At 43.5% G+C, this 15,648-nt stretch overlaps 1 protein-coding gene across 1 annotated transcript; it reads right to left on the bottom strand.

Moving 5' to 3' along the window:
• Positions 1-5,147: 5,147 nt before the first annotated feature.
• Positions 5,148-14,010, bottom strand: lrrc38a (leucine rich repeat containing 38a). Its single transcript, XM_062542089.1, has 2 exons — positions 13,377-14,010; positions 5,148-5,514 (listed from the first exon to the last, which is right to left on the bottom strand). Exons 1-2 carry the CDS (start codon positions 14,008-14,010, stop codon positions 5,267-5,269), a joined length of 882 nt encoding a protein of 293 aa, XP_062398073.1. The 3' UTR covers positions 5,148-5,266.
• Positions 14,011-15,648: the final 1,638 nt, after the last annotated feature.

Genomic DNA, 15,648 nt, shown 5'->3' with positions numbered 1-15,648 from the left:
TTGTTGATCTTACTGTCCATTCACTGTAATGACTCGGACTACTGGCCTTGATATGATCTGAAACTCTCATCTCTAATTACAGGACTGACTGATCCTGCAAGTTCATCAGCTCTTCCAAATGCACTGGATGGATGCAGTAATCCACACAGACCCCACCAAGTAATCCCTGGTCCATGGTAGGCCAGCCACAGGGTAAAACGGGCTGGTGAACTCTCTCCTCACGCATGCACACTCTCTCTCTACCTCATTCACTCACTTGCTTGCACACTCACTTGCTCACTCGCTCACTCGCTCACTCACTCACTCACTCACTCACTCACTCACTCACTCACTCACTCACTCTTTCTCTCACTCACTCACTCTTTATCTCACTCACTTGCTCACTCACTCTTTCTCTCACTCACTCACTCTTTCTCTACTCACTCACTCACTTACTTACTCTCTCCCCTTTCCTCTACTCACTCACTTACTCTCTCTCTCCTTTCCTACCTCCCTCATTCACCCACTCGCTCACTCACATGGCTACCAGACAATAGGTCTGTCTATGTCGGCCACGTATCTTTGGGAGTTAAACTCCCAGCTCTACAGTGGGGCACACAGAGCAGCGCAGCACATTTCAATAATCTGGCCAGATGTGGATGTCCACACCCCCTGGCTGGTTTTATGCCATGCCATAATCCAGAGCATGTCCACAGTGGCAAAGACAGCCATCTGTTCCAGCTCACAGCTCCACAAACCTCCACATCTGCTCTCATCACAATGGTTGTGGGGGGTTGTTGTACTGTGTTGTGTTTTGTGTTTCTCTCTCTCTCTCTCTCTCTCTCTCTCTCTCTCTCTCTCTCACACACACACACACACACACACACAAGAGAGAGTCCTCTCTCTTTCATTCTCTCATGATATCACTAGATGTGACATTACAATATTATATCATGCGGTGTTTCACATTTGTCAGCTGTACTAAAGTGCTCTCACACAAGCTAGGCTGCTCTAGAGAACCAAATGGGATGTCATTTGAGCCAAGTAATTACAGCCTCCAGTGGAAGGGTACACAGCCTTCAGTGTCTGTGTAAATAAAGCAGCATCGGTTGCAGAAAACAGTAGAGATGTGCTTGGAGCAGGTTGTGTGTGTCCATCTCGTTGCTTGGGAGGTTTTACTCTCATGCTTGAACGCGTAAATTGTTAACGAGTGAGGCGTTAGATCACTATCATCGTTGTGGGATTGAATGTAAACCTGGAATGTGGGTTAAACACAGATGATCCCAACTGGATGCTGTTGTAGCGGTCAGGCATGGAATGGCAGTTTTTATACTAATTATTAATCGTTGCTCCTTTTTTTGTAGATGGAAGTTGCAGGATTATTTATGTTAGTGAACTTTGTCAAGGTGTAGCTTGCCCTCCATCTCTTTAATGCCAGTGTCCTCCCTTCATAATAACGTAATAACATAATAAGTCTTGCTACAGTACATCTAAATTATACTCAGGTGTGAGTCTTGTGACACCTTAACTAAAAATAGCAACTTTGACAAAATGATAAAGTATGCATTTGCACTTGCATTTCGATTTTTTTTTTTCACACTAGAAAAATAAGACCCTCTACAAAGCACTCTATTCCAGGGCTTATCAGCCCCTACTTATTGCAAATGCCTTTCTTTGATCTGTAGATGAGGGTGACGGTACTGTAGGTCAGAGACTTGTTAGCATGGGATAAAATCCAAGAGCTTTACAACAGAACACACACAAATCTCCGTTTTAGTAATCTGTGTTGATTCATTCAAATGAATTCAAATTATGCATACAACTGAAATAATCCTAATTCAATTAGCACCAATTTTGAATGTGAAATGTATTGCATATCTAAACATGGATGACAAAATGGCAAACAAAGCGCCTGAGAAAAATGGGGAAAGTGTGTAACAGAAAGAAGGCAATGGAGAGAAAGAGAGAGAGAGAGGAAGAGAGAGGGAGAGGAAGAGAGAAAAAGAAGAAAAAGAGAGAGAAAGTGAGAGAAAGATATGAAAAGAGTGAGGGAGAGAAAGAAAGAGGGGAAGGGAGAGAAAATCAGAGAAAGAGAGTGAGGGAGAGAAAGAGAGTAGTGACATGGCAAATCCAAAAGCCTCTCTTCTTCAGCGCCGTCTCTGCTTCCAACACAACTGGCCCACAGCCACGTAACCATAGTAACAATACGAATTCAGAGGATGCTGGAGAATCCTCTTCCCCCTCCTCTTTTTCCCTTTCCCTGTCACCTCTCATACCCTTCCACAGACAATGAGAAAACACAAAACACAAATAGTTGTGGTAACATTGCTCCCTTTTCTGTGTGTCTTGCTCGTTTGGAAGGCGTGTTTTCTCCTGTGCCGACAACAGAGGATGCACTGATGCTCTGTTTGCTTGTTTTGCATGATGCCCGGGAGGAACAACTGTATGCTGTCAGGTTGCTTTATAAACACACAAGTCACTGTTGCTCAGTCAGGGACATCCCCCATCCTCGACACTCTCTTAATTCTGAGCAAAACACAGCAAGCCTTTTAACGGCAGAGAGCGAAGAGAAAAACAGCTCTGTCACTCGCAAACTGTATCTCCCCATTTGGTTGTTTGCTGTTAACTAATAACTATAATAGGTAATACTGTATAGTCATAGGGCAAGGACCTCTCACATGAGAAATGTGGACAGGTCAGTGTTTGATATTTGACTATTTTATCATTGTTGATTGATATAATATAATAATATAAAATTATCTTTAGAATATGATGGTGTTGAATGTTTGACCTCTTGATATGATCTCTATATCAACATCTATGAAACATGACGATTATATATTCATATGAAACCTTTTACTGAACAAAAACAGTCCAAATTTCCTTGTCACAGTATTTTGCGTAGTCATTGTCCTGAAAGATGACGCTGCAATAAACTGTTATGATACAGAGTGAAACAAATGACCTCTGTCAAGTTGCTATGTTCTTAGTAATTATTTATTATTGATGTATCAAAAATATAAACAACATGGAATCAATACCGAACAATGAAATTATACACTCAAGTCAAGACTGTATATACAATTTATTCTCTTTTTCTTCCTTTCATTGCTGTGTGGACAGAGCAGATTTTCTCTGGAATAGTAGCCTTGGAAAATAGGACATTTTAATATTTATCACAACTGTAGCATATGAATGTTTCAATTATTCCTTAATGAATAATAGCTGATTATTCCACATTAGCAGTGGTACTGGTATTGCATATCATATTTAAATTGTTGTGTAAACAAGACAATCAGACAATCCAGGCCAGACAATCAGGAAAACACACAGTCAAAAATGACTACAACAAACCAAGTGGGCCAGAACTCTGAAACCAACTTGTATGCCCTGTTCTTGTGAGAGTGGAAGAAATGATTTGCTACATATGATCTATTTTCAAACATTTTTGCATGAAATATTACAAAAGGTGCCCTAGACAATGACCTGGGCAGACATTCAGTTAGGAAAATAAGAGCTCTTATAAAGTGAATGTTACATTAGCTTTTCTTTGCTAATGTTTATGTTAATGTTTATTTAAACAATTAATGTCCTCTGGGTTTGGATTCAAATATAAGAAATCTGTCTGTTTTGATTTTGGAGCATTAATGTATAGGCCTACACATGGGGACCGTCAATGCGCCCTGTCATGCTGTTCAAAACTCCACAAAAAGGAATCACTGTTAAACAAACAAATAAACACATTTACACATTTTGATTGGAATTAAGTTATTAATCTGGTTTTGCAATAATTGGATTGACCTAAAATGTGATGTCAAACTTTTATCTCAACGTATTTCTTATGATAATGGTATTTTCCAAAACCAAATTTGTAAACATAAGCATAAATGTCCAGAACATGGCAAATATCTCAAAATGTAAATTCTGTTATACCAATGCTAATAAGACATTATTTTGAACTCATATAGATATTCAAAAAGGGCATAAACCTTTGAATTATCAATTTGTCATTTAGTAAAGCAAAATATCTGTATTGCTGTGCCAGAAGAAACAAGCAGTTGGTCCGCTAATAAGGAAGCTTTGAAAATTCAAAAAGTCGACTCTTTCATTTTGTTACTCAACACAGTTCAGCTGTCCACATGCTTTTTCAGTTTTACACATAATAAAAAACAAACCTTAAAGAGACACACACATATTCAAAAAGAAATGAGCTAAACCTAAACAAATGCCCTTAGCAGGGATGGAACAGATATGGCTCTCACCTTGCATAGCTCTCTTGTGTCAGGATCAAACCTGTGTCAGCAACCATCTTGGTATGTATGCCCATGATTTAACCGATCAGGTCATGATACATGCTGAAGACGTGTTTCTGATTTGCACCACATTGAAACAGTGGCAACAGTGTGTTCAATTAAGAATGATGTGCTTGTAAAGTATGTCCAGTTGGACTGTGGATAGAATCCCTGTCCCTTATCTCTCCCTTGTCCATCCAATGACTGTCAAAAACAAATGAACAGCATGGGGTCATGCTCTTACACTTGGCCATGCGGATCAAATTGGAGCCAGTGTCTGCACATTAAGTGCTGTTTGTGCCAGAGCATACAGGAACCAGAACCGACCTTATTTTAGTTCCTTCATTTGACTGAGCGTATGGTGTCCACAATATTTTTTTTACAGTCATTGCATCCATCAGATCAGAATCAAAGCTATCGAAGAATCGGCCTCGTAATGTCAGCTGTGATGCTAGATGCTATCTTTGGTGGTGTAACCGTGTCAGGGACTTCTGTCGTCTGCTGTGTCTTGTGCATGTGTGGTAAAGTGCTAGTGGCGGAATTTGGAAAACCTCTGTGACGTTGAATACATCTGATCTCCCTCATCAGTATTCATGTGCCTTTGCTCACTGATAGTGCGAAAGACAGGGACTCCAAATGCTCCGTCTTTCAAACAGTTTTAGTCTTAAGGCTTGGTTCAAATGAGTGGATCGTCTGTCTAGCCGTCAGACCCTTAAAACTTTTTGCATCTGTCAAACTTTCATTCATACAGTCTGTAGTTTATGTAAAGTCTCACGTTAAATGACCTTCACTATTGGATAATTTGACCTTGGGCGTAGACAAGCAGCATGGGAAGCGTGTGGTGTTCGTGTTCCGGCCCTTTTTTCCGGTCCGCCTCACTGTGGGCGTCCATGCAGAGGTGCAGCATGGGTAGCCGAGTGTTTGTTGGGATAAGATCAAAGTGTGGACTGTCCTCAGCTCTCCTTTTCTCTCTCTCAGTCTTTCTCTTTCTCTCTTCACTCCTCCACGTCGACCTTGTCTGACTTGGTGAACTTGATCCAGCGCTGGAAGCAGTGGACGGTGCAGGCCAGGAAGAAGCTGGCCATGATGGCCGCCACCGAGACGCAGATCCCGGAGAAGATGACGATGAGATAGTCCGTGAGGGTGAGGATCCCGCGGCACTCCCGGAAGCTGTCCTCCGAGAGCATGCTGAGAGGCAACTGACGCCCGTCCACCGGTAAGGAACACTCCATCCCCTCCAGGCCTACAGTGAGAAGGCACAGGTCAACTTAATAACATTGATAACAGATGTCAACATTCAACAACAACAACAAACACACTGCAACATTGTTACATTGGTTCAATGCTGTACACTGCACAGTTTATACAATGATACACAATGACATATCCATGATGTTTTACATAGTGCTGAGTTTAACATTTGAAATAACAGTAGGTTTTGAGGAATATTACAGTACTTTAGCAAGCAATATCGAGGTCAGCTCGGATAGTAGAAGCATGATTCAGTGCACCCAGCACATACACAGAAAATATTAAAAACATGATCAACCTCTTCTCAATGTGAAAACTATGGTCTGTGTGATGAGAATACATGTGTTTGGATACATTTAAATGTGTAAATAATGTGGATAGCCTATTCATTTCAGTGCATTTGCAGTCTCTTTACAACAAACATGGTCAGTGACAGGACAGTCAGTTTCCAGCTTCAGTGGAAAATGGTTGATGCTCATTGCTGTATGTGCACGATCAATAATTGTACTATCTTGTTCAGACGCAGCTTTTAGTTCAGACGCAAGTCATTAATTAATCAAGTCATTTATCATTTGAGTTACAGTATTAAGCAACTGACGAATATCCTCATCCATTTCTGTCAAGGCAACTGGTGCATGGTAGTGTGTATGTGTGTGTGTGTGTGTGTGTGTGTGTGTGTGTGTGTGTGTGTGTGTGTGTGTGTATGAGAGAGAGAGAGAGAGAGAGAGACAGAGAGAGGGAGAGAGAGAAGAGAGATACATGAGGGCAAGGTCATTAACTTGGTAGGCCACTGTCCACTCCATGCCATCTCATTTGGTACTTGTTTGTTGTTTATGCCCCCCAGTACCTTTAGCAATTTTTGGCACTGAATTCTGTGGAGGGCCCCAGCATACACGATGCCCTCGGCAAGCACATTCCTCAGCTCACCCCGCCATTAGATAACGTTCTAGGAAGTGTGATTAGACGAGGTGCCCCTGTGTTTAAAATCCACAAACCCCTTTAGCATGGCCTATGGCCTGGGTCACTTATGGAAATGTACTCATCCAATCTCATTAAGATCTGATGAAGATGTCACGAGAGATGTCAGAGAGCTTGGCTGTATTGTCCTTGCTCATTGTGCCTACACCCTCTTCAGGATTTTCTCCCTCATGTTTGATCAAAGGCAACATGACTAAATGGCCACAGATGGATCGTGCCGGGCTGATGCTGACAAGAAATTATGCTGCTGCTCATTTGTCCTGTAGAAGCAGCTGCCTTCCCCACAAGTCCTAAGAAGTAGTGCGGATGTTGCCAGTCCAAATGAGCCTTGTGGTGTACGAAAAGGTCAGTTGGCACGTTAGTATTACAGGAGTGTCCTGTTTCTGAAACATCTTCATCCATATTCCAGATACTGTATGTTTCATGTCCTGCAGTCCTTCTGTTGCTAATACAGGCTGTGTTAATGAACCAAAAAGTGGAAGAAATGTACTGTAGGTACACATACACACACTGTAGTGCTGAGGGTTCAAAGGTTTATCAAGGGCAAAAGGAAACATGGCACATCAGGTGCTAACTGTAGTCTCCAGGGGACCGAAGCTTCACACTGAAGCCCCAGGTAGCAGTGCCATGGCCTGTCCCATCTGTTCGGTACACCTTCACCTTTCGGTTGAGTATGCTTGAGATTTTAAAATACCTTTAAGGACCACTGGGATTGTGCTGTATGTGCAAGCCTCTTAACCGTGACAAGTTTCCTGTCCAAGGTTGCCTGTCGTCTGCTATCAATGCAACAAATAGAGATTTGAGTTTCAAAATCTGTGTGATGACTCCTGTATTATTATTATTCTGTATTTATTTATTTATATATTTTTGGTATTTGGACAAAAGCACAGTAATAACAATATTGCGATAGCTTATGCTAATGCTGAGCTCTGTGGAAGGGAACGGGACAGATGTACAAAAGGATCTGCACTAGCGCTCAATTACTTGATTGAAATATGCCAAAGTACACCATGTATGGAGTACAATAAAGACTTTTAAGGCCCTGATTTAATAAAGTTTGGCATGCAAAAAAACATGTGCAAAAACATGTGCAAAGTGCAAAGTAGGCTTCCCAGAAATGTTGTGCAAGTTATTATACTAACTACTAGGTGAGCTGGGGATTATATCTTTAAATGAGAGTAATATAATATTTTAGCTCCACTTTGTATTTGAGTCATATGGGACATATTTGCCCTTTTAATAATACAGGTTTTACTTGAGTAATTCTTTTGTATATTTAGATATTTCTTTCTTGTGTTGACAAGGCACAATAAAACTGTATCAATAATAAAGTGTTGTCAGTTAGTATCAATAATAAATCAGTAATAGTTATCAATAATAAAGAAGTCAGTTAGAATTTACTGCAATGTCAATGACATGTGAGTTGTTCCTGGGACATGATTCAGAATGTCATAAAAATCAGAGGAACACTCAGAGGAACATGGCCCAGCAAATGGTGTGAAAATGGAATGGAGATAAAGTTAAGAAAGATAGAGATGGAGTTAAGAAAGAAGGAGATAGAGTTAAGAAAGATGGAGATATAGAGTTAAGAATGAAGGAGATGGAGTTAAGAATGAAGGAGATGGAGTTCATAATGAAGGAGATGGAGTTCATAATGAAGGAGATGGCGTTAAGAATGAAGGAGATGGAGTTAAAAATGATGGAGATGGTTAAACATGGAGATGGAGTTCAGAATGATGAGGATAGAGTTAACAATTAGAGGCTTGTATATGTCCAGAGTCATTGTCCAGTGACAACGTGCACATCTTTCCGTGCCCTCTGAGGGCAGGGCCACACTAGCGTAGCATGAGCCGATACAATTTTTTCTTGCTCTGGTGATGAGTTTAGAGAGATTTACTGGCCTGAATCGGTATCGTGTGATGCTGACACAGAGTGCCAGAAAGCCTACTCAATCAGATCCCTAAAACGAGAAACCCACACATCTAAAGGAATTAGGCTACCACTTCTACAGCTTCTGTGGATTCTTTGGACACCAGCACGACATCACTTGACATGGCATACAGTACATTCATGACAATACAGTAGATAAAACAACAGCGTTTGAATAGTGCATAGGAGTTGTGCATTTGTTGCATGTGATTTTCTGAGCGTGATACACCTGCCCATGTTTATTTTTCTGTTTTCATAGTCTGACTGTTAACAGTCAATAAGATAGGGAAAAGCTTTTTTTCTACTTCAACTTCTCAGTATTTCTTGAGGAAAAGGTTTATCTTAGTATACAAACCCCATCAGAATTCTATGAGATCAACTAGTATTATTACTGTTGTTGTTGTTGTTGTTGTTGTTGCAGGTTTATTTATAAGATCATAGCATGTTAAAATTCTACTGATGTGTTGTTGCGCCGTTCTTGTTGAGGATGCTGATATTCCTGAAATCAAGCACGCCTCAGATGGTGCATCTGGAAGCGGGCCAACAGCACATTGCTGAAGCTTGGTTAGAGATGTAGCACGGGGCGCTGAACATTCATGCGATTTGACATGTCTATCGCGAGGTCAGGTGAAACACAAAACTACTGTGAGCGAACTTTTCAGATCGCTGTACAAGGCCCGTCTGAAATCATGCCTGCTTGTTTGACCTCTAACAAAATACTATATGGCCTTTCCAAACTGGACTAAGCCTCTCTGTGTGATCCCACTGCCAAGCTTATTCTTAGGAAGTGCAAGTGTTTGTGCCCAAACCCATCAGAGCCTATAAACAGTGATTCTGTGCTGACAGAGAGAGAGCTCTTTGTTGGACTCTGCACTGCCCACTGGCAATGGTGTGTCTAGTCTCACAGTATCTGGGCCTGGGCATCATTTAGAGACCAAAAATTATATAACGCCAGCAGAGAAGTGGGCTGGGATTGTCTCCAATTTGTGCCTGTGCTCTTTGAGCCATACAATCATTTGTGAGTTTCCCCCCCACCCCCCCATCTCCCTACTCCTCGCCTATTTGGTCTCCGCCTCGGTTTTCACGGAAGCCGAATTTAATCTGCTTTTACCAGAGCGTGGTCATCGGACACCAGATGACAGATTTAAAGGGGAACATCCCCGACGTGATAACGGTCTTCCACTGACAGACGCAGCTGTAGCGACACTGGCCACTCATTAATCACCCTTGGACAGAACAAAGTCACTCGACTGTAGCCAGCAGAAGAATTCCTTTGCAACACAAAGGAAGCACATGCTTTTGTTTTGTTTTGTTTTGTTTTTTTATTCAAACACTACCCCAGCCAGTACAAGGGACACCTTGCACAAGATTCAGTGGGCTTTGCATATTAGTTTTCTAAGACTGTAGTCTATGATGTGGCTGTGTGGGCACCTCTTGAATATTCATGAAATGAGACACTCTCTTGTCTTTCACACGCCTGGAAGTGCATTGAGGTCAGAAGTCAGTCACAGCAGTGCTATCCTGATTCACGGCTCTCTGTAGATTGGTTGCACAACGGGAGGTGTGTGTTGTTGTCCTGTCCTGTGTGTGTGTTATGTCTCCGTTAGTCCCACGTGTGTTTGCCCTGGAACAAGCCTCTGATTCCTCTCTAATGGTTTAGTGTCACATTATCTATAATGATTTTTTACAAATAAAAAAAATAAATAACGCAATGCAGGAAAGAGTCCCCTGTGAGGAGCTGTTTGCTGCGCTGTCATTGGCAAACATCAGTTGACATCACTATCAGCCGAACGCAGGGCTGTGATTGGCCGGGTGAATCACTCAGACCAGAAGGGGTTTTCCACATGCGAGGGGACTCGGTGACCTCAGCCTCCTTTGTTGTTGGAGTCACGTGGATGTCCCCCCCAGCTCGGCATGGTCTGGCCAGTCGCTTGCGCCATGCCAGAAAAACCAAAGTGCTTCACACTGGAACTACATCAAAGCCCAAAAAAGCACAAAAGCAAAAGCATTGCTGGAAGACCATGCCGTGTATTTTTTTGCTGTTGTTGTTGCTGCTGTTGTTCTCGCCTATGAATTCAACCGGGCACACAAACGTGCCATGTGGATCTTGAACGGCCGCCTGCGAAACACCTCAGTACAAAGCTGTGTGTCCTGCAGAGGCCTGCTGGCTCTCACCTTTAAGGGAGGTGAAACCCCTGTGGTGGCTACACGCGGTCCTGACACTCAGTAGGCTAGGTGTGTTGTTGGCGGTGTCCTATTTGGTGTCACATTCAATTATACATGTGCGGATGCCCATCATTAGTCCAAGTGCACTGGAGAGAACAAGTAAAGTAAATACACTCTAGAATTTCCGCTCCGTCCAAGACCTGCTCCAGAGTGCATCCCGGCGTTCGTTTACACATGAGAATGAAAATGTCAAATCAATAGTGATTCCGAATAGGCAAGGAAATAATACTTCTATGAGGCTATATGTTGGTCAGTGTGCAAAGGCAATAGTGCAAAGTTAAAAGACAGAATAGATTAGAATAGATAGATAGGACATTTTGTCCTCATTATCATGTAAGGGACAAGACTAATTCTCACTGCATTAGTTGTAGTGTATGTGTTGTTGTATCTGCCTCCTTACCATCCTCTGAATTCTCATTTTTCCTTGATTCAAAATCTCTTTAAATATACATTTCTTATAAATCTATTTATTGTTTTGTTTGTTTGTTTGTATTATTACTATTTTTTCTTTTTTCTATATTAATGCTCCAAATGTTAGGCACTTTGAGCTGCATTCTGTGTACGAAAAGCTTATAATAATAATAATGATTATTTATTATTATTATTATTAATAATAATGATAATTAATAATCATATTATATTTTAAACACAATCTACATGTTGAATCATCCTGGTGAAATGCTACATTCTAGTGCTCCTCTCTGCACTCTTCCCCTCATGTGCTCTCTTTGTGTTTGTGTCAGCAGCCTCAGCCAGTGCACAGCACAGCACAGCACAGCACAGCACAGCGCACGCTCACATTCATTTTCACGCCCAGGTGAGCATTTATGCATCCCGGGCCGCCAGTGTCCATATCGTGCATGTGATTGAGACAATCCCAGCCCGGCATCTGCGAGCGCTTCACGCCCATGCATCGTGACTTCACACTCTGGAGTGCGCTGGGTGTGAGCAGTTTCCATGGCATCCATTATGGGATATGTCTGCTTGTTCACGCTTTATAATTTCCACTGTTGTGTGCCAGGATGGAGGAGAGATGAAGGTTTATGAGGTGCTCTTCAGTCTGTTGTGGCTGGAATGAGGTAGAAACTTGACACGGCTCGTAAAGCACAGAAGCGGAGAATTGTTATGGAAGCTGGCTGCTGGAGCCTCTATTTAATCCAATCATTCATGTTCATATTTTGTGGTCCTTACATGTTCTCAGATTAGTTACTGTATTAAAGTGACAGATGAGAACGTGTCAGTGCAAACTCATTGCAAGTCCTGTGTCTATTGAATCTGAGATAATGCGTTTGGGAATGAAAGCCTCGTCATTGTTTTCTTTGGTCATCTGAGCTAAATGATGTCCTCAGAAGTTAACCTGCATGTCAAACCCTTGATGGGATTATTCAGCATTTCAATTTACGGGTAACATCAAATTGGTGGTAAAATTATGCTGAAACAGTCTGCAATAAGAACACCACAGGAGAAGAGTGTTTAGAGATTTCGCTTTCTCTGTAACATTCTGGTGTGGCAGTAAGGCATCGCAAAGTAATCCCTGAAATTAGTAGGGATATCAGAGGTAAACAATTGTGAACTATATCCTGATTCCTGGGTTCGTCTACAGGTGTATCATTCACTGTATAAGGACTCAAGAACTGTTTTGTTTTAATTCTGACTCAGTTTTCACTTGTCTTCTTCAAGCCTGTCACTTCCTTGTTCCCTCTTACGTGATGTAAACAATTAATCACAGCCATGAATTTCCCAGTTAACTAACATTGTAAAATCATTATTATTTCTAAATTAATCCTCAACATATTAATTCTTTAATATATTCAGTAACTGTAGTAATTACTCAAGCTTATGCAATCAATTAGTCACTCCTTCCAAACATAGGGCAGGCCATCATATTTAAGGACAGGCTTTCTTTGCTTGTTTACAGAGAGATCATCTTGTTGTTTACAAAGCCAACTAATACGCTGTTGAGGACGGAGTTAATAATTCATATGGTTTGTGATGTGTTGCAACGATTGGTGGACAAAATTGAGACACAATACCTGTGGGCATAATGCTAATGAATTATGCATGCGCTAGCAAATTTAGCCATATTGTTCAGTGCTCCTGCCGAGTGGTGTCCTCAGCGAGGAAAGATTAATGAATTCAATTTTCTTCCAGACACAACAGCACTGAGCCAAACTAGATGATAGAATTTTCCAAGATGGTTTTCTGGGACAAGTGTTTCTGGTTCATGAAACACCCCCTGCTCTACTTGTTTGTATATTATCCAGTCTCTGGCATACAGTGAGAAATATTTCATTACATGCCCCAGAGGGCATTTATGCTTTAGCAGATGTCACGTTATGTTAAATGTGTTTTAAAGGACGTGCCTTCTTTTATGTATTCCTCTTCTCCCTCTATCTGTCTTTCTCACCCCTGCTTCATCATCCCTGGATGGACACATTGGAAGATGGTTCTCCAGGGGGAAGTTTGAAAGTCACTTCAGAGCATGCAGAGACTATCCATCTGGGTCTCCAGAGTGCGTCACTCGACGGTTGACGTGCGACCATCACGCGTGTTTTGAGGCAGGCGATCGCATGGTGATGGACTTGATGTACTCGTATTATCTATGTCATTACAGTATGTACAGAATCCCAGGGGCAGGATGCACGCAGAACAGAACGCAGCATGAAAAAAAAAGAGAGAAAAAAAAAACACAAAACAGAAATAGGCTTATAAGCGGCTTACCAGTCGGGAGCTTGTGCTGGTTCTCCATGAGCCATAGGAAGAGTTTGGCAAAGTTGCAGTTGCACACCCAGGGGTTGCCCTCCAGCCGCAGCACCCGCAGGGAGGGCAGCTGGCTCAGCACCTCCACGTCCAGCCCCGACAGCGCGTTCCTCTCCAGCTCCAGCTCCCGCAGCGAGCTCAGGCCCCCGAAGGCGTCGGCGCTGACCGCGCTCAGGTACGGGTTGTTCCCCAGACGCAGCTTGATGAGGCTGCGCGAGTCCCGGAAGGTCCCCGAGGGGATCTCCGTCAGGTTGTTGCTGCCCAGGTCCAGGAAGACGAGGCGGGACGACGTGCTCAGCGTCCCCGGCTCCACCCGGGACAGGGAGTTGTTCCGCAGGTCCAGGTAGACCAGGTCGCTGTAGAGCACCAGGAAGTCCGAGGGGATCCAGGGGATCCAGTTGTCCGAGAGCAGCAGCCGTCGGACGTCCAGCGGGATGGACTCGGGCAGGCGGGTCAGTCCTTGGCCCGTGCAGTCCACGGTGTGGTGGTCCGGGCAGAGGCAGCTGGGTGGACAGCTATTACCACAAGACACCAAGGCGAGCAAGGAGGAGAACAAGGCAAGGAGAGGCTGCAGCCAGTGGACACATGACAACATTGTCAAGAGGTGAGAGGTGGTGGGGAAGAATGGGGGGATTTACCGAGGGGGCAACGGGGAGAAGGTGAGGGGGGCAAGAGACAGGGGCTGGGGGGTCAGAGGGAAGGAGGTCGGGAGAGGGGGAGGAGGAGGAGGAGAAGGAGGGAGAGGGAGGGGGGAGCAAAGCGGAAGGAAAAACGGAATCAATGTCCCCGCGAAGGCATCTTTTTTCCCTCCGATGGCAATCTGACTGAGCTCGGGCGGCGAGCGGGACCGGAGACGCCGTTGAGAGCCGTTTTCCAGGAGATCATGTAGCAGGCGGTGTGGATCAAGTAGCAGCCCGTTGGCTCTGAGCGAGTAAGAGGAGGAGAGACCGAGATTGAGGGAGCGAGAGCGAGTGAGAGAGAGAGAGAGAGAAAGAGAGAGCTAGAGAGAGACGCTAAGGGGGGGGGAAAGAGAGAGGGAGGGAGGGGAGAAAGGGGGGATTAGAAGAGAGGTAAATAGAAGCGAGCGAACCACAGAAGCTGTGTGTGTGTGTGTGTGGAGGGGTGTGTGTTAGGGAGCAGGCAAGCAGCCCTGAGGGGAAAGGGGGTGTTGTCAGGAGAGTTAGTTAGTCGGCTGGCTGGCCACAGTGTCCGTCTCCGCCAGGGAGCCTCTCAGTGGCAAACACGGGGAGCGTCCGAGGCACTCCAACGCACATCGCGTGAGATCCCCCCCCCCCCCCCACACACACACACACACACACACATACACACACTGTATATGGCCTCTCTGCATCCCACCTGAGAGCCACACTCATGTGTGACATGGTGCTCATGTACACATACCCCCCCCCCCACACACACACACACACACACACACACCATGCGTCCTTCGTCCTTCACAAGTGGAAACCTGGACAGAGGAAATGTTCTGAAGACCAAGAGTCAACCTCTCACTGATTTAGCACAAGAGAAAACACAAGCGAGACTAAACACAGCAGGAAGTGAAGAGGACCACTGTAATAACAGCATTTCATGGTGAACATCCCCCAATGGCAACTTTCATTGCTTTAAGTGCGCTTAAAATGCTCCTCTAACATCAAAGGAGATGTTGCCTTGTCATGACAAACAATGACACAGCTGTTCACCTTTGAAATGATTGTAATAACCAATCTGTAATCCATCAGAAGAAATCCCCCTGTGCGGCATCCACGTGTTGTTTTTTTTTTTCATTCATTCAATTGCTGTGTCAGAACAAATAACCTTAAAAATCAGTGCAGGCGACATCATCTAAGCCTCTCTCTCTCTCTCTCTCTCTCTCTCTCTCTCTCTCTCTCTCTCTCGCTCTTTCTCTCTGTGTTTTCTGTGGCTGCTGTTGCAAAGCTTCCCCAGTAGTTGTTTATATCAAATCCACAATGGGCTGAATTCGTGCTTACCCCCTGTGATGTCGTAAATCTCCGATGAATCGGAAAGTGTGCCTTGCCCAAAAATGGCTTTTCCTGTTACATCACATACGCTTGAGGATAGCCTTGACACAGACCAATGAGATTTTAGCCATGCGTTGACATGCTGTCTTAACCTTTTACATACGAGAAAAATAAAAAAATAAAGACAAAATAAATAGAAATGAAAATCCTGAATCCTGAAATTAAAATGAGACCTGTTTCTGTCCACAAAT

The sequence above is a fragment of the Sardina pilchardus genome, chromosome 7 (assembly GCF_963854185.1).
Source record: "Sardina pilchardus chromosome 7, fSarPil1.1, whole genome shotgun sequence".
NCBI lineage: Eukaryota > Metazoa > Chordata > Actinopteri > Clupeiformes > Clupeidae > Sardina > Sardina pilchardus.
Note: the sequence above shows the minus strand (reverse complement) of the source record. Positions and strands in the feature narration are given on the sequence as shown.